Here is a 23,535-nt window from a genome sequence, read left to right as displayed (position 1 = left end):
TGAACAATATTGGAGGGAAATGGTGATATTGTGTATGTGGAAAAAGTTTTAGATTTTTGAGTTCATCTCATACAAAATGGGAGCAAAACCAAAAGTGTTGCGTTTATATTTTTGTTGAGTGTATGTTTCCATAGAACTCAGGGGATGTCCTAGTCTATCAGGTGTGAAACATAACCAATATAATAAAACAGTATTAAGTGTAAAGTCTGACAGGAATCAATGTGCAGCTCCAGAACACACAACTATTTTACTGTAAACATTTGTTTTTACCACGTGTCATCTCATCTACTATGGCCAATAGGGGCCAAAACACTTCCAAATTACTATAACACAAGCCAGGACAGCACAGTGGTTCAGTGGAACAATCCTGCACCATTGCAAGAAAGTCTGGGGTTTGATTCTGCCCTTGCCCACACCCTTTGTGTCGTTTGTATGGCGTCTGCTTGGGCTTTCTTCGGGCACTCCAATTTCCGCACACCAGAAAAAAAAAAAAAAGCGAAATAGGGTCTGCTCATTACTTTGCCCTTGACTAAGCCAGCATTTCTACATCTGGAGTTGGTCCCCCGGCACTGGACTGTGGCTGCCTACTGGTGCTCGTGGTTGGATTGTGTCTAACTGTAATGAGGAGGGGTTAAATTCAGAGGACAAATGCATGTACACCTGAATCCAATGAGACTCGTTAGCAGACTTTTGAGTCTTTCATTGGATTCAGGTGTGTTGGAGCAGGGAGACAACTAAGAGTGTCAGGAAGGTGGCTTTCGAGGACCGAACTTGGCCACCCCTGTAATAGCCCAGTTTCATAGCCTTAAGAGTGTGCATATCATGAATGCTTGGCCTTGTTGGATTTGTGAGAATCTACTGAATCTACTGGTACCTTGTTTCCCATGTAACAATAAGAAATATACTCAAAACCTGGATTAATCTTTTTAATCACATAGTACTACTATTATTCTGAACACTACTGTACAATGACAGTAAACACCCTTTTCCAAAATGCTTACAACAAAAACCACCTACATCAGATCTTGCAAACTGAAAAACTTTCAAACACAGAAAATACAAATATAACTGATAACACATGTAACAATTTAATTTAATAATGTGTCTGCTGTTAACTCAGACAACACACCCAAACAAAAACACTTTACAAAGCTCCACAGCACAACAGATGTACTAAGAACATAAAAATAAATTACAGCCCAGAGGACTTAAACTCCCTTCTACTTTTCAGTACATTGCAAATAAAAACAATAAAATGTGAAAACATCACTAACATAATAGTAAAATCATCAATAAAGCAAATAAACCTATTCAGCTCTGCTATGGAGTGTAGCAATTAAAGTCCTCTGGGCAGAGACCTCTTTTTTGTGTTAGCACTTAAATTCATTTTATTAATAAACAGAGCAGGTCTCTGCCACAACTTTATCTAAATTCTGGGTCTGTTAGTGAAGCTTAGGGCTCATGGCCGGCGATCACTTTCTCTGCTTTCCTGTTGCTTAATGCTGATGAATTTTACCTTGTAGTTATTCTGGCCAACTGATTCTGATTTTTCTCTGTCGGAGGTGCAGATGACGTCATGTGCTGGATTTGACGACTGCATAATTTCGGAAATGGATACGGAATAGACTTTGCCACAGGAACAGGCCCACTGAATGGCAAGATGGATGACCCCTGCCTGTGACTGGATGCCTGCATGGACTTATCAAATTCATCTTTTGTTATGCTTCGTGCAGAAACCCTGTAATTGTTAGAATGGCCTAAGCAGTGGGTCACCCCTTTGAGTCTGGTCTGCTTGAGGTTTCTTCCTCAAATCATCAGAGGGAGTTTGTCCTCACCACTGTTGCTTGTGTGCTTGTTCTAGGGGTTGGTAAAGTTAAACCCTACTTGTGTGAAGTGGCTTGAGGCAGTTTTGTTGTGATTTGGCACTATATAAACTAAATAAATTGAAGAAAAAAATTAATTACTTCTGTTGTGTTGTGAAGCTTTGCAGCCCACCTTTGGTTTTGTGTGTCTTGTGTGACTATACAGACATCAAATTAAATTGTTGAATGTGTTGCAGGTTATATTTGTTTGTGTTCTCTGTGTTTGCAAGTGTTTTTCCTCCAGTTTACAAGATATGTTTTGATACAACTACCTGCTGAATTGATGGAGGCATTTTTTGTATTTATCAACATTTTCTGCATTTGGAAGTGTTGTGGCTCCTATCAACCACCGTATTTATTTGCAATGCTGTATATTTAAACACCAAAATATTGAAATGTAGACAAATCAGGTGCTGCTGATGAGTGAGAAGAAAAATAATTGAATTTAAGCAGAAATTGTGGATATTTACAATGTCATACATACAAATATAAAACGGTGTGCTGTTAAAGATAAATATTTATGAAACTCGACAGGACTTCCACAGCAATTACTTATTAAATAATATGTTCAAGTTGTTTGCGTCTACCCAGTAACACAACCTAATCCAGAAAATCAGCAGCGCTTTGTCCAAAATTCACAGGTCTCTGATGGTAAAAAAGCAAAACACTGTTCCATCAAAAATAACCCTAGCATTTATGATACATGACCTTCATCAAAAGAGAAGTGTTGACTTCAAGTATTAAGGCAAGCATTGGGCAGAAACATCTAAATCTAACCTCTGATATGACACTAGAGTGAAATGAAAACACACAGAGACATCACACAAGAGTTGAAGCAGAAATCGTTTGCACCACGGTTTTTGGCTGTTTTCCAGTTGTATGGTATATCTGTTTTATGTGCTCAACTGACATAACACCTGTCAGCTGGTTTGGATCAGAAAAAATGTTGACTTGAGACTACGACATACTGCTGTGTTTCATAAGGTGCAGTTCAGTTTTGGTGCTGATCCAGATGTTCCTGCTGTCAGAGCACAGCCAGTCCACCATCACAGCGGCTGGTGATCATGTTGCCCACCTCAGTCCAGGTGTCCAGGTGAGGATCATAGATCTCCACAGAGTCCACAGTCACTGGTGCGGAGAAGTCTCTGCTCGCAGCTCTACCGCCGACGGCAAAAAGCAGCCCGTTGACTGCTGACACCAACACGCCTGCACGCGCTGTGCCCATTGGTGCCACCTCTACCCATTCCTCCTGTCAAAACAAACAGCACAAAGGAGGAAGATTAAGATTAGAAGTGCAGATTTTCAGGTTGATGTGAGGGTATTTATAGCCATGATGGAATGTTGTAACAACCGCAGCACGTCCTTGGCGGCCACTAGACCTAGGCTTTGGAAATGAAAGATACTGACATAAGCTACATGTAACACCACACCAGCTCCTAATTTCCATCATGCATGTGATAAGATTATTCCCTGCAGCAAAGCCAGACATGAGATGTTTCATAAAAAAACAACATTGCTTTTGTATTGATCTGCTGCATCGAAGTGACCTAAAGTTTAATTAGCTGATCCTCATTACATGCACTTTTTATTTTAAGGCATACAAGATAATAGCAGTTACTGTTTTTGAGTTATTGTGTTAATCTGGAAGGGATGTAGTCCCTCAGTGCATTTTACAGGGTAAAGAAACCAGTTCCACATACAACTCCCCCCACCAAAATATTACAAATGGGTAATGGATAAAGTCTGGATAATGAGCAGTTCATTCGCCTCGCCATTTTTAATTTAGAAATGTGGTCTAATATCATTATTATTAGCAAAAAATGAGTTGCGCTCTTTACACAAGTCCCTTTGGTTCTGGTGCGGTAGTCAAGTTAAGCATAGACTGTTTGCAAGGGGGACTCGCACACAAAATAAACTCAAAGAGTTATTTCAGAAATAATTTTTACTTAAAGGAGCCTTACCCAGAAGGGTGCAAGAAAGAAAAGAAAAGTGCAAACATTTCAGTCCCCCTGGACTTTCCTCAGTGCAAACCGGGTGTGACATTGGAGCCATCTTTTACAGAGTTCATCCGGTGTCATGAATTAATGGCCAATCAGCCACATACCAATCACAGACTAAGACCAGTTACAAAAAAACTATTAACATTGTTAATAATAGTTCCGTTGTGGTGGTGTAGAGGCAAAATTACAAAAAATTGTCACTGTCCAATTACTTATGGACCTGACCGTCCAAAAAAAATGTGAAAAAAAACTTAACACTGAGGAAAGTCCAGGGGGACTGAAATGTTTGCACTTTTCTTTTCTTTCTTGCACCCTTCTGGGTAAGGCTCCTTTAAGTAAAAAACATTTCTGAAATAACTGTTTGAGTTTGTTATTTTGTGTGCGAGTCCCCTTGCAAACAGTCTATGCTTAACTTGACTACCGCACCAGAACCAAAGGGACAGGTCAGGTCCGTATGTAATTGGACAGTGACAATTTTTTGTAATTTTGCCTCCACACCACCACAACGCAACTGACATGAAACAATCAAGACATGCTTGTAGTGTAAATTGCTGTCTTTTATTCAAAGTGTTAATCATTATTTTTTACTTTTTTTGTTTTTTTTACAGTTTTCTTCAGACCAGTCAGAGGACGGAGACAAACATTTCCAAGTCACTGAATAAGTCATGGATTTCATTGACATCAATCATTGATAAATGCAAACAGTGTGGTAAGTCTGTCTGCAGTAGGCAGTCCTCAAAAAACAAAGTGACCACAAAAGAAGGAGACTCATGAGGGAAGTCACCAAAACAACTCTGAGGGAGTTATAGGCTACTCTGTCCATGACTGGAGAAACTGCATAGTGCAACTTATAACAGTCTCAGTTTCATGGTGGACTGGTGCAGAAAAGTATTTTTATTCAAGAAAACAGATCAAATCGAGGCTCATGTCTCCCCTGTGCCTTCTGGCAAACTGGAGTGAAATTTCACATCTTTGTCAGAAAAAAAAAAAAAAAAAAAAATCACTCTTTGCTACTTCACGACGAAGCTGTCTAACTGGCGATGCGTAAGCTTAAAGTTGTGCTATGCATAGTTTCTACAATCAGTAACAGAAGCCTCTAACTCCTTCTGAGTCTAGTTGTCATGGTGGCTTCCCTCACCAGTCTCCCTCATACACAGTGACTGAGTTTTTGAGAACTGCCTACCCCAGAAACATTTACCACACATTGCCATATTGTTCTGCATTTCATAACTATTGATGTACATCAAGTCCAAGACATATTCAGGGACTTTTAAATGTTAATGCATCCATCCTCTGACTTGTCGAAAGGACACGGATGAAAAAGCATTGATCTGTAACAACTACAGTCCTTATACCTAATTGTCCAGCTTCTTATGGGCTTTGAAAATGTAGCCACTGTGTATACAAATGGCTGTAATTCTGAAATGGATGATGCTATATTGTTGTTAAACCCCTTGAATTAAAGCTCAAAGTCTACACTGTAGAGCTTAATTGTTTCTTTTCAAACTCCACCGTTGTGGTGTACAAGGGCAAAACTGCAAAATATGTGTCACTTTCCAGTTATTTATGGAGCTGTCTGTGTAAACATTTCAAAAATCAGAACTGTTCTACTGTTTTGTTCCATTACCCTTACCTCTTCAGGACAGTACTTCTCCACTGTCTCCAGAGCGCCCAGCGCTTCATTCCATCCGCCCACTGCGTAAATGCAGTTATTCAGACAGGCAACGCCTACATAAGCTCGACGTGTCACCATGACGGGCAGGGCACTCCAGCGGCGTGAGATGGGGTCATACATCTCAGCGGAGCGCAACTCCATTCCTTCGTCACTGATTCCACCAATCACATAAATAAAACCTGGAAAGATATATAATATCACAGAAACTTTACTGAGAGCATGATCAGAAATCAACAAATTAATGAAATTACAACTTTATACAACCCCAAATCAGGAAAAGTTGGGACAGTATACGAGGTCTATTAGAAAAGTATCCGACCTTATTTTTTTTCAAAAACCATATGGATTTGAATCACGTGTGATTACATCAGACATGCTTGAACCCTCGTGGGCATGCAAGAGTTTTTTCACGCCTGTCGGTTACGTCATTCGCCTGTGGGCAGTCTTTGAGTGAGGAGTCGCCCACCCTCTCGTCGTTTTTTCATTGTTTAGGAATGGCTCAGAGACTGCTGCTTTGTTTGATAAAATTTTTTCAAAACTGTAAGGCACAACTGAGTGGACACCATTCGATAAATTCAGCTGGTTTTCGGTAAAAATTTTAACGGCTGATGAGAGATTTTGGTCTGGTAGTGTCGCCGTAAGGACGGCCCACGGTGCCTGACGTCGATCTGCGCTTCGAGGCGGCAGCGTCTCACCATTTCAAGTTGAAAACTTCCACATTTCGGGCTCTGTTGACCCAGGAAGTTGTCAGAGAACAGAGAACTTTCAGAAGAAGTCGGCATGAGGAGTTTATTCGGACATTCCATTGTTAACGGATATTTTGTAATGAAAGAACGTGCGGGCAGAGTCGCATGTCGGGCCGAACCCGACCGCGGGGGGTCGCAACAGGAAAAACTCCTCCGTTGGAAACCTTAATAGGCAAGTTGGAACATGCCCAAGCTGTTAAACAATTTCTCAGTTACTCACTTGTTGAAAGCCATCAAAAGCCGCCTGAATTTTACAAATGGTTTTCAACATGGAGGTGTTTTTCCTGTCGTGGCGCACACAGATTCGCCGAGTCGTCACGGAAACGACTCGGCGAATTTGCGCGCACGTCTTTCATTAAAAAATGTCCTTAAACAGTGGAATGTCCGCATAAAGTCCTCATGCCGGCCTCTTCTGAATCTTCTCTGTTCTCTCATGACGTCCTGGGTGAATTAAGCCTTAAATTAGGATTTTTTCAGGTCGAAACAGGCCGACAACGGCGCCTGGAAGCGCTGCGTGACGTCCCGCTCCGTGGGAAGTCCTTACAACGACAGAAACACCCCATAATCTCTCATCAGCCGTTAAACTTTTCACCGAAAACCAGCTTAATTTCTCGAATAGTGTCCACTCGGATATTCCTCACAGGTCCAGAAAAAATTTTGATAAAGCAACGCGCGCCATCTCAAGCAGCGTGTGAAACAAAGGAATTCAGCCGAGAGGGCGGGACCACATCTCACTCAAGGCCTGCCCACAGGGAAATGATGTCACCGACACGCGTGAAAAAACTCACGCATGCGCACGAGGGTTCAAGCATGATTGGTGTAATCGCACGTCATTCAAATCCATATAGTTAAAAAAATAAATAAATAAAAGTGTTGGTTTCTTATCTAATAGACCTCGTATAAAATGCAAGAAAACAAAACAAACAAACAAAAACACACTGCAGTGATTCTTAAATTTACCGACTTCTTTTTCATTGCAGACAGCATGAACCTAAGATATTTTATGTTTTGTGGCGTCAACTTAATTTCATTTGTTAATATAGATCCATTCCATCATTTCAGGCCTGCAACACATTCCAAAAAAAGGTGGGATAGGGGAAATTTATGGTTAGTGAATAATAATGCTTTTTTAACACAGGTGACGTCAACAGCTCATTGTAATCATGATTTGGCACAAAAACAATATCCATGAAAGCCTGAGTCACTGTGGATCATAGACAGGCAAAGTATGTCCTGTTTGTCAACAAACAAGAGAAAATTATTGAAATGTTTAAAAACAATGTTCATCATAGAAAGAATTATGGGATTTACATGTTTCTCCCTCTAAAGCACATATCATTAAACAATTCAATGAATCTGGAGGAACTGCAATGCGTAAATAAGCATGCAAATCTAAGAACACCACCGGTGATCTCTGATTGCTCAGACAACACTGCGTCAAGAACCAACATTCATCAATAGATGATATAATCATCTAGGCAAGGGATTATTTTGGGAAACAGTTGTGAAGTAATACAATATGGAGTTACATTCATAAATGGCACTTCAAAATTTACTATGCAAAAAAGAAGCATGTTAACTTTGTCTAGAAATGGCGTTAACCTCACTGGGCTTGGAGGGATCTGGGTTGGACCATCACACAGTGGAAACATGTATTGTGGTTAGGTGAATGGACACCGTGTGCTCTGGACCTGTCAAAAAAGGACCACCCACTTGTTTATTAGCAACAAGCCTAAATGTCAGGCTCTGTCATGGTATGGGGTTGTGCAAGTGCCCTTAGCAAAGGTAAGTTACACTTCATTGATGGCACATTAATACAGGAAATTAAATTTAGTTGTCAGATTTAGAATGAGATTTGAGCACAGCATCTACTGCCTTCAAAACTGTATCTTTTGCATGGGCGCCCATGTGTTTTGCAATACAACAATGCAAAACCACATTCTTGCACACATTACAAAGGCATGGCTGTTGAAGGACAGTGTACAGGTACTGAACTGGTCAGCCTGCAGTCTTGATAGAGAATGTGTAGAGAGTTTTAACACAAAATAATCCCAGAATCAGAATCAGAAGAAGTGTATTGCCATTGCCAGTGAACAGGATTCACAGACTAGGAATTTGCTTCGGTACAATGGTGCAACATTAAGAAGAGATAAAATGCTAAGATAAAATATAACATATGTGTAAAAATAAGATAAAATAAGACAGAAAAAAAAAAGAAATATGAAATATGAAAGGCTGTGTGCAACAGAAAAACAGAGAAACAGAAAAAACAGTGCAGTGGGAGGAGTGCAATTAAAAACTAAAGTACATTGTCTAAAGTGACCTGTGATAAAATGATAAAGTGACAGAGTTAAGCTTAAGGTGACTGAGTTATGAGGAGTTCATGAGTCTAACGGCAGAGGGGAAGAAACTGTTCTTATGGCGGGAGGTTCTGGTCCGGATGGACCGTAGCCTCCTGCCCGAGGGCAGTGGTTTGAATAGACCGTGTGCAGGGTGAGAAGGGTCAGCTATGATCCGACCTGCTCGGCCCAGAGTCCTGGAGACGTGCAGGTCATGGAGAAATGGAAGGCTACAGCCGATCACCTTCTCAGCAGAGGCCACAATGCACTGCAGTCCATTGAGGACCCTGTAATCACTCATTCATCTTCAACCGCTTTTCCAGGATAGGGTCACTGGGGGCAACAGCTCCAAAAGGGGACCTATGTCTTGGGGATAGGCCTACTGAGTTGTTCCCAGGCCACTGTGGCGATATAATCTCGCCACCTAGTCCTGGGTCTTCCCCGGGGTCTCCTCCCAGATGGATGTGCCTGGAACACCTCCCTAGGTAGGCACCCAGGGGGCATCCTTACCAGATACCCAGACCACCTCAGCTGTTTACTTTCAATGCAAAGGAGCAGCAGCTCTACTCCGAGCACCTCGCGAATGAATGAACTTCTCACCCTATCTCTAAGGGAGACACCAGCCACCCTCCTAAGGAAGCCCATTTCGGCCACTTGTACCCACGATCTAGTTCTTTCAGCCATGACCCAACCCTTATGACCATAAGTGAAAGGAGAAACAAAGACTGACCAGTAGATTGAGAGCTTCGCCTTTTGGCTCAGCTCCCTTTTTGTCACAACAGAATGGTAGAGCGAATGTAACAGTGCCTGTGTGCCAATTCTGTGGCCAATCTCGCGCTCCACTGTCCTCTCACTCGTGAACAAGACCCCGAGGTACTTTAACTCTTTCACTTGGGGCAAGACCCTGTAATGTTGGCCAAAAATGACATGGTTGCAGGAAGAATGAGACAAAATAACACCTGAAACGCTTCATCATTTGGTATCCTCAATGCCAAAACAGCTAAAGTGTTGTGAGAAAGAACGGTAAATAGTACAGAGTGGTAAATCCTTAGCATTTCCCAACTTTTTTTAATGTGTTGCAGCCCTGAAATGTAGGAATGGGTGTCTCAAAAAAATGAAGTTGACTGCAGAAAACATAAAATATCTTGGATTCATTATACTGTCTGCAATGAAATAGAGGTCAAAGCAAATGCAAGGTCACTGCAGTGTTTTTAATTACCCCAATGTTTTAACTGGATTTTTTTAAAAGGAAGAAAACCAAACACATATGGAACATGAAGAACGGAACAGACATGAAAGAAAGAAAATAAATGAACGTATAGATTTGATATATAAACACAAATTAAAGGCAACACACAGTTTCAAGTCAAATATACCCAAGGCACATGGTCTCATGGTGATGGGCTGCAAACAGGCATATGTGGATATACAGATAACAGTAGTTACACTGAGCTGCATTCAGTGGCAGGAGCTAAAGCATAGTTTTATTATAATTCACAAATCATTTCCACATTCTGTCAAAGCTGTCAGAAGAGGTATTTATTGTAAGTCTGTTTTTCAAGTTTGAGATGCTGCATCACCTCCCTCCTTCGAGCTCAACAGCTGGGGAGACTACCAATGAAGGAGAATGAGTCTCCTCCTCCTCTCGAGCAAACTGACACATGTAGGTATTTTGAGATTAGTTCCAGAATAACTGTTATTGTTCTCACCTACTATGTCAAAAATAGCTAGCACAGGATCTGGATGAATTACAGTTTTGAAAATGTCTGATAGTTTTAAATATAGTACTCCAATTAGTGTGCAGATTAGCACATAACCAAAATGAGTGTGATAGGGAGGCAGGTGAAAGTTTGCACCTGTCACGGGTTGAAATCTAACTCAGGGAACATCTTGGAAAGTTTTATTTTAGATCAGTGAAGGTGACAAAGCACCTTAAATTTAAAGAGACCATGCTCATTCCAAAGCTTTTGCCCACCGCTGTCACAGCTACGCCCAAATCCTGCTTCCATACACATCTCAGAGATTTCAATGATGGGTTCTGTAAATTAGACAAAAAAAAAAACTCTAAAGTAACTCCCCCCACCACCACAAGGACTCAAAGGAGAACAGAGATTCTGTTGGACAATCATCAGGTACATTTACATTTTCCAAAAAGTCCCATTTTTCCTGATATGGGGTTATATGAAAAAGCTAAAACAGGTTACACTGAATTATAAATTTAAACACAGAAGGAAACACACCTTGTAGTTCACAGCAGCCAAAGTAGTACCGGGGAACTGCCATGCTGCCAATGACTTCCCACTTGTTCTCCTCTGGGTCATAGCGTTCCATGGTCTTGCCAATTTCAGAGCCAATCCAACCACCTACAGCAGCACAACAGAAGAATTATAATAATTTCAGTTTGTGTAAAACTTTCCAAGATACAGTTTGACATGATTAAAGGCTGTGAATACTTATGTACTTGTGATTTCTTAGTTTTTTTTTTTATTTGAATAAATTTGCATAAAAACCCTTTAGGCATGATGTCATTGTGGGGTTTTGCACGTAGGATTTTGAGGAAAAAAATGAATTTACTCCATTTTAGAATAAGGCTATAACATAAACTGTGGAAAAAGTGAAGTGCTGTGAATACTTTCTCGATGCACCGTACACTGGCTGAACCATCAACTTTTGCCTCAAATACGTGTAACCACACCACTCCTGGGCTGGTGTGGTTACACGTGATCTGCGGTTGTGAGGCTGGTTGGATGTACTGCCAAATTCTCTAAAACGCCTTTGGAGATGGCTTATGGTACAGAAATGAACATTCAATTCAAGGGCAACAGCTCTGTGGACATTCCTGCAGTCAAGATGTCAATTTCATGCTCCCTCAAAACTTTCAACATCTGTGGCACTGTGCTGTGTAATAAAACTGAACATTTCAGAGTGGCCTTTTATTGTGGCCAGCCTAAGGCACACCTGCGCAATAATCATGCTGTCTAATCAGCACCTTGATATGCCACACTGTGAGATGGGATGGATTATCTCAGCAAAGGAGAAGTGCTCACCAACACAGATTTAGACAGATTTGTGAACAGTATCTGAAAGAAATAGGTCTTGTGTATGTACAAAATGTTTCAGATCTTTGAATTCAGCTCATGAAAAATCAGAGCAAAAACAAAAGTGTTGCATTTATATATTTGTTCAGTGTATTTTTACTTGAATTTATTGCTGGAGGTTTTTGATTTTTCATTGTTATGTTCTGTGGTCAGACAGATTTAGTAACAAATCTAATCGAAATTCCAGTTGTTTTTTTACCCTGTGAATTGCCACGTGTACAGGGTAAGTAACAAAAATGGCTGGATGGATTTTCATCAATCTTGGTGGTAGTATTACTTGGGTTAGTGTCGCCAGATGAGTAATCTTTGGAACAGATTGGTCAAAGCCCAAGCAAAGCATAGCTCAAAAGCCATTTTTACCATAATATCGCCACTACCAATGTGGTGAGAAATTTGATCAAAAGCTGTAATCAAATATTTATGATTGATTGATTGATTCAGGTGACTGAAGTCACAAAGAAGTCATTAAATAGTCATATTTCACTTCCCCCCCAACTAAAAAAAAACAAACCCCACCTTAATGGACTATGTGTGGTCTGTCAAAGCTCACTGCATGGATGCTTCAGTCCTCTGGTGCTTTCCATTCTCCTTGTGTCATTGCAGCATTACATATGCCTGCATTTACTTCACTCATTCCTTCACTTCAGTTTGTGGTTCATCATGCTATTTTTCATCATGTTATTTTTACAGTTGGTTTGTTTTTGTTCATGGCATTAGTTGATAAAACACAGGTTGGCCTGTGCTATATGTGCTGGAATATCTTGCTAAATACTCTCATAGCCCCACAATGCAATCTGAGCAGGTAGAAACTCCCCACTATAAGCGACAACTAGCTATGAAATGACTTTTTTTTAGACTTTTTTGTCATGAAAGCCCAAATCCTACTTCGATTTACTCTGTCAGACACTCCCACTGAACCAAACTCTATTCTGTGTGACCTGACCCACAATAAACCACGCTTTGAAATAGTCTTCATAAGAACCTTTGACTAATGAGGTCAGGTCTATGGAGCATGTGCCTGAGCATGGTGGTGCATGTCGCAACATCCACCAAACCATAAAATACATCTCATCTTTGCAACCACCTCAAATGCCAAGAACCCAGATACATGAATGTCTCTGCTGAGAAAATGACATTTGGAATTTCTTTTCACATCATTTTATATCATTTTCTAAGACCCTGTAAAATGTAGGAAGTGAATGATGGGTGCATCACATCCATGTTTTAACATGATAACTCAAAAACAATAACAGCTATCACATTGTAAGTCTCCAAATTAAAAGGTCATGTAATGAGGATAAACTGGTTACACATTTAAGTTTAATGTATCAGATTAATCCCCCCAAAAATACAATTAAAAACTCAAGTTTATTTTGGTTATGTCTTCTTTTTTGGCTGTTCCCTTTAGGAGTCACCATATATTTTTTGTTTAGGTAATATACCATATGGGTCTGTGGTAGACTGGTGGCCTGTCCAGGTTGTACCCCACCTCTCACTCAGTGAATGCTGGGTAACCAGTGACCCTTAGTTGGAAAAAGCTGGAACAGCAAATGAATGATAATGAATAAACCACATACTTATCTGCCAACTACTGGGTGTGACTGGGATTGTTACAGGGAATCATCTCATCACCACTTGCATGATAGAAATTAGAAACATGTGGTGCTTAAGAATTAAGATACATGCAGCTTGAAAGTATCTTGTTTGTCAGTTTTATTTCCAAAGCCTAGCTTTGGTACTTTCGGTAAGTTCTTTCAGCTTCTCCCTGTTTCACTTGGGGTCACAACAGCAGATAGGATATGCATCTGCATGCTTATTTGGCACAAGATTTACACAGGATATTTTGCTTGATGCAACTCCACATTACATGGAGAATGGGCAGAGGCGGTCTTAAAACCGGGAACCTTCCGCTTGGCCACCAAACTAATTGTCACTCACATGGTGTGAAGTGTTGTCACTTACCAAGTGCATAGAGAGCTCCATGACAGGAACAGACACCGACACCACAGCGAGGATAGTTCAGGGACGCTACAGCAGCCCACTGCTTGGTCACTGGGTCGTATCTCTCTGTGTAGTCAAAAATCATGGAGTCTTTCTCCCCTGATGAGAAAATCCATTCAGTCTTGTATTTGGTCAAGCACTAATAAAACATTTTGGCCTGATGTCAAAGACAGCACTTGCAGGTTTCTCTCACCTCCCACCACATAGATCATGCCCCCCAGTACAGCCACACCTACTCCGCTGCGTGCCTGGTGCAGTGAGGACACGGTGGTCCAGAACTGATTGAAGGAGTCAAAACGCTCTACACAGCTCAGTGCCCGGCTGTCACTCCAGCGGCCTCCCTGTAGCCGAGTGTAGCCTCCTGCCAAGAAAACAAAATGTTCAATTTCACTCACTCACTGGTTTTAGGCGGCTGTTATAATGAATTTCAAGCTATAATTGTGCCGGCATTTGTAAGAATGTTCACTTCTGAAATTTCTTCTCAGAAAATGACAAAATTCTAGGATGGATGGGTGGGCAGATCCTCCCCACTTTGTTAATATAACTCAAATACAATAAAAGTTATCATCTTACAACTCACCAAATTAAAAGGGCATATAATGAGGATTAAAATTTGGAGAGCTTTGATTAACCAGATAAATCAAGAACAAACTTGGACTTGCTTGTGTAATATCTCGACTCTCCTCTCTCACTCTCTGTTTCTATCAGGAGTGTGCCACCTGTTGGATATATTTATGGCTTGGTGTTGAACGTGCTGCAATTTTCATTGCGCGCGACTAAATGAGACAGGATCAGGAATGACCATATCAGAGGGCCAAGTCAGAGATAAGCCTGAGATGATGTGGACATGTGCAGAGGAGGGATGCAGGGTAATAATTAGGAGAAGGGTACTAAGGATAGAACCACCAGGCAGGAGGAGAAAAGAGAGGAAGGAGGGTCTTCCTCCTGTGGGAGGACAGGGTTCTTCCCCCCACGCTTAGGGTTAAGCTTAGTGTAAGACTGTTGTTTAGGTACAGAGAACACTGGAAAACAGGACATTACAGCTTCAGCCCCTTTCACTGCGTGGAGTTGCATTGTGCTGCATATCTAGTACGAAGCAATTGCTGCGTAAGATGCCTGCAGGGGGGAGCATGGCCCGCCTCTTCTTCTACCATGGCTTTGAAGCTTCACTGCCAGCAATGTTCAGCAGCAATAACAGAGTCCAGCGGGATGAAAAAAATCCAGCAATGCAGGTATGTCCTGATAAAAAACCTCAAAGGATTTTTCGCTGCACTGTGGAGCCATGGTGCACAGAAGCGCAATGCTGCATAGACTTACATACACTGCTAGTGTATTGCACAGACTAGCGGAGAGCACTGCGTTCGATGCTGTACGCAGAAAGTCCATGAAAAAATTAAACGGTAAAGTTTTTTGCATCCATTTCGTGGAACCCTTTGCATCCCTCAGTGTATTGCCACAAAATAGTGCCTTGGGGCAACTGTTGTTGTGATTTGGCGCTATATAAATAAAATTGATTTGATTTGATAGGGCTGCATAAGCTCGGTGTAGTGGGCACGCCACATTACGCAACTCTACACAGTGAAAGGTGTGAAAGGGGCTTTAGGCCTTTATAACAGTGGACAAAACCTTCACCGGGATAACACCCTGGTATGGTGCAGTACATGTTGAAATCTCAGGTTTCTATTTACAGCAATTAAATGTTATACTGCAAAGAATTGTTCAGCTGTGTGTCACCAGGCTACAGGCTGGTTACAATATACAAGGTATCTCCACATTATACGTCAAGGTGAGTCTCTATGATGAGGCTGTGCAATCACTTACACCAAAGTGATTTATCTGAGGTTTTATCGATATGACAGAAACATGTGCATGTGCACTGTTTGCTGTTCAGTTAGTGAGTGTACTGAATGGGTGACCATTGGTTAATCTTTAAACTGAAATTCTGTTGGAAATGCCTTCATTTTTGCAGTACCAAAAAAATTCATTCCTGAACACATCTACAGGCTGAAGGAAGAACAAGCTTGAAAAACAACCTATGGCATAAAGGTACTTCCTGGCTTTTCTTCTGGGTCTCATCTTTGCTGGCTGTAACTGACTGTACGTCTTATTGTCTTTGGGAGACTTCGCCACTTCAGTGTATTCTTTCAGAAGAGTCTGCAGTGCCACTCGCAGGCTGAAGTCAGTAATACCTTTAAAAAAAAAAAAATATTTCTTAATTTTTACAATTTAATTTCTGATGTGTCCATTTTGAAATAACTGTTTAATTGTGAATAAAAAATGACATGTAAAACTGTGTTAAATGTTAATATTGTCCTCACCCTCTATGTATTTGAAAAGTCTCTGTGGTGAAAGCAGCGGGAAGCGGACTGGTTCCAGTACCTCAACAACATGTTTTTTCCTCTTTGCCACATCTTGTAGAACCCAGTCCATTGCTGCTGTAAATACTTGATACTCATCCTCAATTCTCAACTCCTCACTTCGTAGCAGTTTAGCCAGCTGGTCCTTTGAGAGGCCCCTGAACTCATCAGTAACACACACCTAAAAGCATGAATAAATGTCAATGTAAGACCATGAGTTAAAGCATTTTTCACAGTATAAATAACAAGTTCCAATGAAATTGTACAAAGGTTTCCTTCAGTGCACGATGCGCTGCATTCAAAGACGTCCCCTTAAGCAGATTTTTCGACTGCTGGTATAGGATTGATTTTGGTGACACACTGTTCTCAAAATATAAAATTATTAATTTTCAGATATGGCTGCTACCAATGATAATTTTTGCAATCAACTGATCTATCGATTGTTTTTCTATTAATCCAACAATGATTTTTTCCAATTAGTCTGTTGATTGTTTTCGTTTTAGTTTAGATTGTTTTAGTTTTGACACAAAACTAAAGTCATTTCAAATGGCAACTTTCTGGCTTTAAGAGACACTATAAGAAATCAGGAAAAAAAAAATTGTGGCAGTCGGTAACGGTTACTTTTTTAGACCAAGCAGAGGGAAAAAAATATAGACTCACTCAATTCTGAGGAAAAAATTATGGAATCACCCTGTAAATTTTCATCCCCAAAACTAACACCTGCATCAAATCAGATCTGCTCGTTAGTCTGCATCTAAAAAGGAGTGATCACACCTTGGAGAGCTGTTGCACCAAGTGGACTGACATGAATCATGGCTCCAACACGAGAGATGTAAATTGAAACAAAGGAGAGGATGATCAAACTCTTAAAAGAGGGTAAATCATCACGCAGTGTTGCAAAAGATGTTGGTTGTTCACAGTCAGCTGTGTCTAAACTCTGGACAAAATACAAACAACATGGGAAGGTTGTTAAAGGCAAACATACTGGTAGACCAAGGAAGACATCAAAGTGTCAAGACAGAAAACTTAAAGCAATATGTCACAAAAATCAAAAATGCACAACAAAACAAATGAGGAACGAATGGGAGGAAACTGGAGTCAACGTCTGTGACCGAACTGTAAGAAACCGCCTAAAGTAAATGGGATTTACATACAGAAAAGCTAAACGAAAGCCATCATTAACACCTAAACAGAAAAAAAAACAAGGTTACAATGGGCTAAGGAAAAGCAATCGTGGACTGTGGATGACTGGATGAAAGTCATATTCAGTGATGAATCTCAAATCTGCATTGGGCAAGGTGATGATGCTGGAACTTTTGTTTGGTGTCATTCCAATGAGATTTTTAAAGATGACTGCCTGAATAGAACATGTAAATTTCCACAGTCATTGATGATATGGGGCTGCATGTCAGGTAAAGGCACTGGGGAGATGGCTGTCATTACATCATCAATAAATGCACAAGTTTACATTGATATTTGGATACTTTTCTTATCCCATCAACTGAAAGGATGTTTGGGGATGATGAAATCATTTTTCAAGATGATAATGCATCTTGCCATAGAGCAAAAACTGTGAAAACATTCCTTGCAAAAAGACACATAGGGTCAATGTCATGGCCTGCAAATAGTGCAGATCTTAATCCAATTGAAAATCTTTGGTGGAAGTTGAAGAAAATGGTCCATGACAAGGCTCCAACCTGCAAAGCTGATCTGGCAACAGCAATCAGAGAAAGTTGGAGCCAGATTGATGAAGAGTACTGTTTGTCACTCATTAAGTCCATGCCTCAGATTCTGCAAGCTGTTATAAAAGCCAGAGGTGGTGCAACAAAATACTAGTGATGTGTTGGAGCGTTCTTTTGTTTTTCATGATTCCATAATTTTTTCCTCAGAATTGAGTGATTCCATATTTTTTCCCTCTGCTTGGTCTAAAAAAGTAACCGTTACTGACTGCCACAATTTTTTTTTTCCTGATTTCTTATAGTGTTTCTTAAAGCCAGAAAGTTGCCATTTGAAATGACTTTAGTTTCGTGTCATGTCTGTGATCTGCTTTTTTTTCTGCAAAATTAAACAACTGAATGAACATCCTCCGAGGCCGGTGATTCCATAATTTTTGCCAGGGGTTGTATTTTCATAACAGTCCCTACTTAGACAAGCATTTCCCAATTTATATCTCTATTACATATAGTATTTTATGATGGCACAATCACATTATAACACAAGTATATTATTAATGTCTTGAAATGAAAACATAGTCAAAAATTTCAAAATGCACAGAGAACCTTTGTTATTAAACATACATAACAGTGTCTTACTGTTTCATGACATCTTGCCCTTTACTGTTCCATGCAAGTGCTATGTTTAAGATTGGCCAGCAGACGTCGCCATATTTAATTGTATCAAATGGTTCAAAACACCGAACCATATCAACACAATTGCTCCATGTTGATTCAGTGGTTCAAAAAGCTTTGGTTTCTCCATCGCTAATTTACACAGTATGTATCTCACTGCATAGGCTCCAGGCTCAGTGCATGGGCTGGGGTGCTGTGGAAACTACCTCATTATTATTTAGACAGAGGACTCAAGGGGTAAGCTTTCTGGCAATGAAACGGATGTATGTGCTTTGTCAAAGTGTGGATCAGTTAAACATTATATTAGGTACTGTGTAGTCTCGCTTTTGTCACAGACACTTTTGAATCGTCAGGGTTTGGTGAGGTCTGCTGGTCACACAGTTTGTACAGATCACATGTTGAGCAACCTTCAGCCATCACATGCATTTTGTGGACTTGACATCACTCAGGCGAGGCATCTTTCATGAGCCTCCCTATAGGGATGCGAGTTTTAGGGGAATTTTCTTGTTTCTGACTATGGCTATGTTAATGCTTCAGTTTCTGGAAAAAGCATTCTGGCATGCAGATAATTTTACAAGAAACTTAAGAACAGAAAATTCAACAAAAGGCTCAAAAATGTTACTTCCCAGGCAAATTTTGTTTCTGTTCGTGTTTGTTTTACAACTTCATGTTTTTGTTGCTACATAAAAGAATAAAGAATTGAGTGATTAAAAAAAAAAAAAAATCATAAAACTGGTTATTCCTGAGGTATGATGCAATGTTCACAGTAGCATGAGTAGTTGGACAGGCAGAAGATAGCACACTGCACATTATTATTAGCATTGTTTTATTTATTTGTTGCTGTATTTTTTTTGTTTTAATTTGTCCTTCAGTATGGCTATCAATTATTGATCAGGTCAAATTAGTGTGTTGTCAAGAGCAGGAGTGGTGGCCAAGTGGAGAAGGTTCAAACCCCACCGCTCAGGAAGGGCATCCGCCATAAACGTACCAAATCAACATGCAGAGCCACCTCAGATTTGCTGTGGCAACCCAGAGTGAAAACAAGGGAGCAGCCAAAGGGAATTACTATCATGTGTGTTGTCTACTTTTGAAAACGTGAAGCAATTTAAACAGTGAAATCTGTCTGAACAGTGAGATAAAATAACAAGCAGTGCATCTTACACAGCAGTTTATTACCTCTAGAAAGTGAACGTTGATGTAGTTCTCAGTGAACTCAAGCATGTCCATGCAGCCGATCTGCTCCAGGAATTGAAAGATGCCCACACAGTTGGAGGGATCCATGTGTCCCTTGAGAAACTCTCCACAGATAGACACCACCTCATTCAGCTGCAGCATGTCTGCTGCCACCATCAGCTCCTGAACATTCTCCACAGTCACGCTAATCATTCCTGAAAAGCAAAAAGGTATGAAAAAAATGCAGAGAATATATGGTAATAGGTAATGTGCGTACCCAAACCTGTGTATATGAAATCCAGTAGAACCTCAAAGACTTCAGTTTCCACTCCCAGAATTTGCACCTCCTCTTTATCAGTCTCCCTCATCCCTCCAGAGAACAATGCAGAAAAATATGGGCTGCTAGCAGCGAGTACCAGCCTGTGGACCCTGAAGACCCGGCTGCCGACCCTCAGCCCCACGTCGCAGAAATCCAAGCGGAGCCGCATCTTGTTCAGCTGGGTCAGGATGAGTCTGGCGTAGCGGTCCGAGGTCAGCAGAGCCTGCTCTGATGACGAGGTCGCCATGGCAGCTGCAACATCACCACCATAACCAGCAGATGTTGACACAACGGTGGAGAACATGACAGCCAAAGTGGCTTTGTGCAACCATTAGAGGGCAGTATTGCCAAACGCTCCACTCTATAGCATAGGGCCTGAAAAACATCAGCAGACAACTGTACACAATCAGGAATAAATAAAACCCCACAGTCCTAAGAGTATAACGGTAAAACTCTGAGGGACTGACGATATCACAAACTCTAATATCCACCTCTGTGCTGTTTACAAGGAAAAGTTCACCTCAGCTGCCGCTCCTGCTAGCGCGGGTCAGCTAGTAACGACTCAATTATCCATTTTTTAAGAAGAAAACTGATGATTAAGCCATACTGTTAGATCAATCTGCAGTTCGTTTTTAACTATGACTTACTCATAAGTTCACAAAGCTGAAGAAAACTTCCGTCACTCTGCAGACTGTCAATCGTTTTCTCTGGTTCGACTACATTTGTCTGGTGTTTCTCTGGTGTTCCCAGGCTTTATTGAACAATCCCAGAAAATTCAGCTTGATTGGTATTGACTAACAAAAAATTATAAAGTACGGATAGACTGACAGATAAAACAGAATAACATAAAATTTAAAATAAAATGAATCCAAGAAAGTAAGGTTAAAAAAAACAAACAAACATGTGGCTTACGACCAACAACTACTATTAGAAAAACATGACATATTTTTCAAGGAAGTTGGAATATTTGTATATTTTTTAAAAAGTTACAAGAATTCACAGAATAGAATAAACTCAGAATGAAATTATGTCAGGATATTACAAGAACAACACTGGACAATAATGTCAAAGAACCAAAATATTAGAGCCCAGCCGATATGGATTTTTTGAGGCTGATGCCGATAACAATATTTGGATGAAAAAAATGCAGCTAATCGATAATTCTGCTGATTTGCTGATAGCCAATAAATCAGCCGATATTATTATTATTATTTAAATGAATAAAATGTTCTTTTTTGGACCCTTAACAAAAAAGGTATGGGCTAAAAGCTGAAATACAATTTACAAGTTATTTACAATTTAGTAAAGCTTGGTCCCAGCCGTCGTATACAACGGTGTCGGCCCCAGAGGGTTAATAGCAAACGGCAGTAATTCCCAGAACCCTTCCGGACGACCAGTGAATCTGAATGTTTCAACCTCTTAGCAGTAGACGAACGTTTTCATGCTAGAAATAAGGTCTAAACAACGTGGGCTTAGTAAAAAGCGTGAATGATGCAATGAAGCACATTTGATGCATTACTACATAAACTGAGTTAATCAAATTGAGTTGAACTGAAACGGGAGAAATGTGGGGCGAATGTAATCACAAAGTTATTACAAACAACATCCTTATAAACTTACTTGTATGCTTTTGTCAGCCGATCAGTGCAGTGTTATAGCAATGAACACATATAAGCAGGGGTGTAAGCAGCTCTCAGTTGAATGGAATCAGAGCTCCATCTACTGGACAAACGGTGCAATGACATTTTACACTGCCGACACAAACATTATTTCAGTAACTGTTCTGTTTATGAGAAATTATTGGCGTTCTATCGGCAAAATTTTGGCTGATAGTGAGTACTTTGAAAAGGGCTTATATCGGCCGATAATATCGGCCGGCCGATATATTGGAAGGCTCTACAAAATATTAAGAAAATAAGGTTGCAGTGTTAGAAAAAATATTATGTCAAGAATAGTCAGTAAGTATCTATAGTCAGGCAGAAGTGTTTAAAAATGTAATTTGCCTAATTCCTAGATTGTCACAAAATGTCCAACTGTGGAACTTAGTGTGCAAAACCTAATTTATTACACAGGTATTCCACAAATATTAATATTTAATCATGTCTGGCATAGGCCAAAGCTCAACAGCTACCATCTGAGGTGCCTTAGATGAATTCTGCACATTGGATGGCAGGACAAGGTGCCCAACACAGAGGTCTTGGAATGTGCCAACATGAGCAGCATGTTCACCATTCTTGGTGAAAGGCGCCTTCGTTGGCTTGGCCACGTCAGAACAATCCTAACAGGCCGCAATCCGAAAGATCTACTGTACGGTGAGCTGGCAGAGGGCACTCGATGGCTGGTTGACCACACCTGCGCTTCAAGGATGTCTGCAAGAAGGATATGAAAATGTGCAGCATCAATGTCAACACGTGGGAGCAGTGTGCAGAGGACCGTGCAGCCTGGCGTCTTACTGTGAGAACAGGTGCACAGAGGGCTGAGCAGGAGAGGAACCAAGGCCTTGCTGAGCAACGTGCTAGGGGGAAGGAGTGACAGTGGCAGCCTCAAAAGGCATCACAGTACATGTGCAACAAATGGAGCACAGATTGTTGCTCACGCATTGGACTGATAAGTCATTCGCGCAGCTGCAGATAGAAACAAATGACAAAAATTTCCTGTATATTTGCATTGTCAACTGTGTTGGTAGCATGGCCCAAACAGAGGGTTACCCCTTTGAGTCTAGTCTGCTTGAGGTTTCATCCTCAAATCATCAGAGGGAGTTTTTTCTTTACCACTGTCACTCTGTGTGCCTGCTCTAGGGGTTGGTAAGGTTAGACCTTACCGACGGACGGATGCCAGGAACAATATTTAATATTGAATGAATGAATCCTTTCCAGTTTTCAGTATGGTAAAATAATAATCCAGACAGAATAAATGCTATCATTTTGTAACTCACCAAATTAAAAGAACTTACAGTATTCACAGCGCTTCACTTTTTCCACATTTTATGTTACAGCCGTATTCCAAAATGGAGTAATTAAATTTTTCCCCCTCAGACTTCTACTCACAACACTCCATAATGACAACATGAAAAAGGTTTTTTAAATTTTTTGCAAATTTATTTTAAAAAAAGAAATCACATGTAGAACAAGTTAAATGCTGGTCCATAGCACTCAGATCTCTGCTTTCCATGTTCAAAACAACGATCTGAAAGTGATAGTTTCCTCTTCTTCCAGTTGTTGTGGCACCCACGAACTGAACAATTAATACTGCTCATGTTTGGACACTTCTAGCGTACTGTGTTCCCACGTAGCTAATCATTGACGCAGTGGCAAACAGGAAGTTGCTTGACAAAATGGAGCCGTCCACCCTGACTTCCTGAATAAGGTGAATAGAACAGCTTGGCCCCGCCCATTAACCACACAGTGGTCCTGACGGAAAACATCAACGAGACAAAGATACTTTTGTCTGTGCTTCACACGTCAGGGTTTGTCACATGCATAACAGGAACAAACATCACCCATTACCCACGCAGGGGTCCTGATGGGAAACAGGAACGAACATTGTCCATTACCCACTCAGGGGTCCTGACAGGAAAACATTAAAGGGGCCGAGACACTCTGATATGTTCGCACATA

General features: G+C 40.7%; 1 protein-coding gene across 1 annotated transcript; it reads right to left on the bottom strand.

Annotated features, from left to right (window-relative positions):
• Positions 1–2,178: 2,178 nt before the first annotated feature.
• On the bottom strand, positions 2,179–20,686 carry ipp (intracisternal A particle-promoted polypeptide). Its single transcript, XM_034183512.1, has 10 exons — positions 20,566–20,686; positions 19,883–20,293; positions 19,603–19,814; positions 16,040–16,259; positions 15,755–15,910; positions 13,915–14,082; positions 13,683–13,820; positions 10,863–10,985; positions 5,496–5,716; positions 2,179–3,111 (listed from the first exon to the last, which is right to left on the bottom strand). Exons 2-10 carry the CDS (start codon positions 20,220–20,222, stop codon positions 2,887–2,889), a joined length of 1,803 nt encoding a protein of 600 aa, XP_034039403.1. The 5' UTR covers positions 20,223–20,293; positions 20,566–20,686; the 3' UTR covers positions 2,179–2,886.
• Between the last annotated feature and the right edge of the window lie 2,849 nt (positions 20,687–23,535).

Source organism: Thalassophryne amazonica, chromosome 12 (assembly GCF_902500255.1).
Source record: "Thalassophryne amazonica chromosome 12, fThaAma1.1, whole genome shotgun sequence".
NCBI lineage: Eukaryota > Metazoa > Chordata > Actinopteri > Batrachoidiformes > Batrachoididae > Thalassophryne > Thalassophryne amazonica.
This window is presented reverse-complemented; position numbering and strand designations above follow the sequence as displayed.

What these genes read in the sequence shown, in the direction of transcription:
- ipp (XM_034183512.1), bottom strand. Translation starts at nt 20,222, where the DNA reads ATGTTCTCCACCGTTGTGTCAACATCTGCTGGTTATGGTGGTGATGTT. An exon ending in TCAACGTTCACTTTCTAGAG is followed by an intron (nt 16,260 to 19,602) that starts GTAATAAACTGC and finishes TCATGCTTTTAG; the next exon opens with GTGTGTGTTACTGATGAGTT. An exon ending in ACTTTTCAAATACATAGAGG is followed by an intron (nt 15,911 to 16,039) that starts GTGAGGACAATA and finishes TTTTTTTTAAAG; the next exon opens with GTATTACTGACTTCAGCCTG.